The 2230-nt window shown below is 41.6% G+C and overlaps 1 protein-coding gene across 1 annotated transcript; it reads left to right on the top strand.

The window, feature by feature from the left end:
- The first annotated feature begins 201 nt into the window (after nt 1-201).
- LOC147434593 (uncharacterized) lies at nt 202-1492 on the top strand. The gene has a single exon (XM_086489987.1). It carries the CDS (start codon nt 205-207, stop codon nt 1381-1383), a length of 1179 nt encoding a protein of 392 aa, XP_086346113.1. The 5' UTR covers nt 202-204; the 3' UTR covers nt 1384-1492.
- The last annotated feature ends 738 nt before the right edge of the window (nt 1493-2230 follow it).

Below are 2230 nucleotides of genomic sequence, written 5' to 3' on the forward strand. Positions count from 1 at the left end.
ATGGAACTCTTACGCGCGGCTGAATGAATCGACAGATCGACGTGGTGGCTGGCTCAAGGGGCTGCTAGATGATTGGGTTATATCGTGCTAGTACTCCTGCCAGGTACACGTCATCCTCGGTATCTTGCAGTGATTGGACAGGGTGGTGGCGAAGGCGACGCTCATGCAGCTGGCAGCTGCACTGGTGGTTAGAAAAGGCCCTCCATGCAGGCATATATTGATCCTCAAAAAAAATTGCGCTACAACACACGCAAACACGAGCGCGCTCTCACATACACACACGCAGACACAACGTACGTCCTTACCCTACTTCATACCCACGCTGCACTTATGGCTATCAGCGGCTGCAGCCGCAGATCATCATGGACCTTGGCCCTGCTCTGCATTGCATTAATCCTCCTGCTCCAGCAGCTTGCGCAAGCCTCTTCCTCTTATGGCAGCCAAGACGGCCAGCAGTCTCCACAAGGCTACCGTGAGGAGGAATATGAAGATGATGATGGCAGAGGTGATCATGAACAATCCAAAGAGTACCACTACTGCCAAGATGACTATAGTCGCAATAATGGGGAGAGTAACAACAACAAGAATGAAGAGTGCCACAATGACAAGAGTGAAGAGAACTACGATGATAGCAATGAGCAGAGCTATAACAACAAGAATGAGGAGAGCCGGGACGACGACAATGAAGAAAGCCACAGGGACGAGTATGAGGAGAGCTATGGGGACCAAAATGAGGATAACAGTGAGTATGGGGATAGTCACAAGGACAAGAATGAGGACAGCCATGATGACCAAAATAATTATAATAGTAAGAATGAGGAGAGCTCTCACGACAAGAATGAAGAGAGAAATGATGAAAAGAATGAGGAGAGTGACAAGGACAAGCATGAGGAAAGCTACGATGGAGAAAATGAGAATGGTAGTAAGAATGTAGAAAACGATAATAATAGTAAAAATGGGGAGAGCAACAATAGTTGGAATCAAGAGAGCCATGAAGACAAGAACGAGAAGAGTAGTGATGACCAATATCAAGGGACCTACAACGATAATGCCGAGGAGAGCCGTGAATACCAAAATGAGGATAGTCACAATGATAAGAGTGGGGAGAGCAATGACTATAGAAATGAAGAAGTCCATAATGATAAGAATGAGGAGAGCTACGATCACCAAAATGAGAGTAGAAACAAAAATGGACAAAGCGAAAATGATAAGAACGAAGAGAGCCAAAGCCATAATGGTGGTACAGAGAATGATGAGAGCAATGAGGAAACAAATGAAGAGAGTCAAAATGGCATGAATGAGGAGGAAGACTCGAGCACAGAAACACAAGAAGTCCAAATATTAGGACCAAGGAAAATAGGCCCAGGTGGTGGTATTCATTGATCACTCACCACGTTCACTTTTTAAATAAATGATCAATTTAGGCTATAACGCAAGTCTATGTAACCATGTATCTAGACTCTAAATAATAATTTTCAAAGACCTTAATATGTGTGTACTATGTGTGTGTTTGTGAGAGAGAGAGAGAGAGAGAGAGAGAGAGAGAGAGAGAGAGAGAGATGATATGATCTTCCTTGAAAGTGACATATGACCTATGGGGCTAAGTGAAATGCCACATTTGGGATAACATCAAGCTCCTGCTTGGATGACTTTCCCTACATTTATCATTGGCATGAGGTAGCAAACAAGAGGATCATTGTTAGTAGTGCTATAGCCTGGTCTATTGTATTTCCCTACTTGTGGTTTGTAAACTTTTTATCCTTTTTTGTAGTAATAGGAAGAAGTAGCTTTCAATTTTCAGCCTCCATCTTCTGGTTGTGTTTTAGTTATTCACCTACAGAAAATTATCTATATCACATACATTCAAAAGGTATCAAAAACCCTATACTAACATGTTATGAGGTAATAAAAAAACACTTTCTCATAAGAAATTTATAGTATTTTCCAAAAATTAATATTCAATCATAAAAATCCCTTTGTAAATGACACTCTATTGAATTTTGAAATAAATTCTAAATACAATCCCCCTTATTCTGAGCTCATGCGTGTACTATAGTACCTACATTCTTGGTGCAACCCTTGAGCATTGCATCATGTTCTCTTGGTTGTGTGCATGTTGTCTTGCAAGAACTCATGCTCTCTCCTTCTATATATCAATCTTTATAGAGGGTTCCAACTTCCATTGCATACTCCACAATGTTTGCGGGGGAGAATATTTTGGACAAGAGAA

Source organism: Adiantum capillus-veneris, chromosome 19, assembly GCF_014529385.1.
Source record: "Adiantum capillus-veneris isolate H3 chromosome 19, ASM1452938v2, whole genome shotgun sequence".
Taxonomy (NCBI): Eukaryota; Viridiplantae; Streptophyta; class Polypodiopsida; order Polypodiales; family Pteridaceae; genus Adiantum; species Adiantum capillus-veneris.

Bases quoted from the DNA above. Each gene is read 5' to 3' on its own strand.
- LOC147434593 (XM_086489987.1), top strand. From the start codon at position 205: ATGCAGGCATATATTGATCCTCAAAAAAAATTGCGCTACAACACACGC.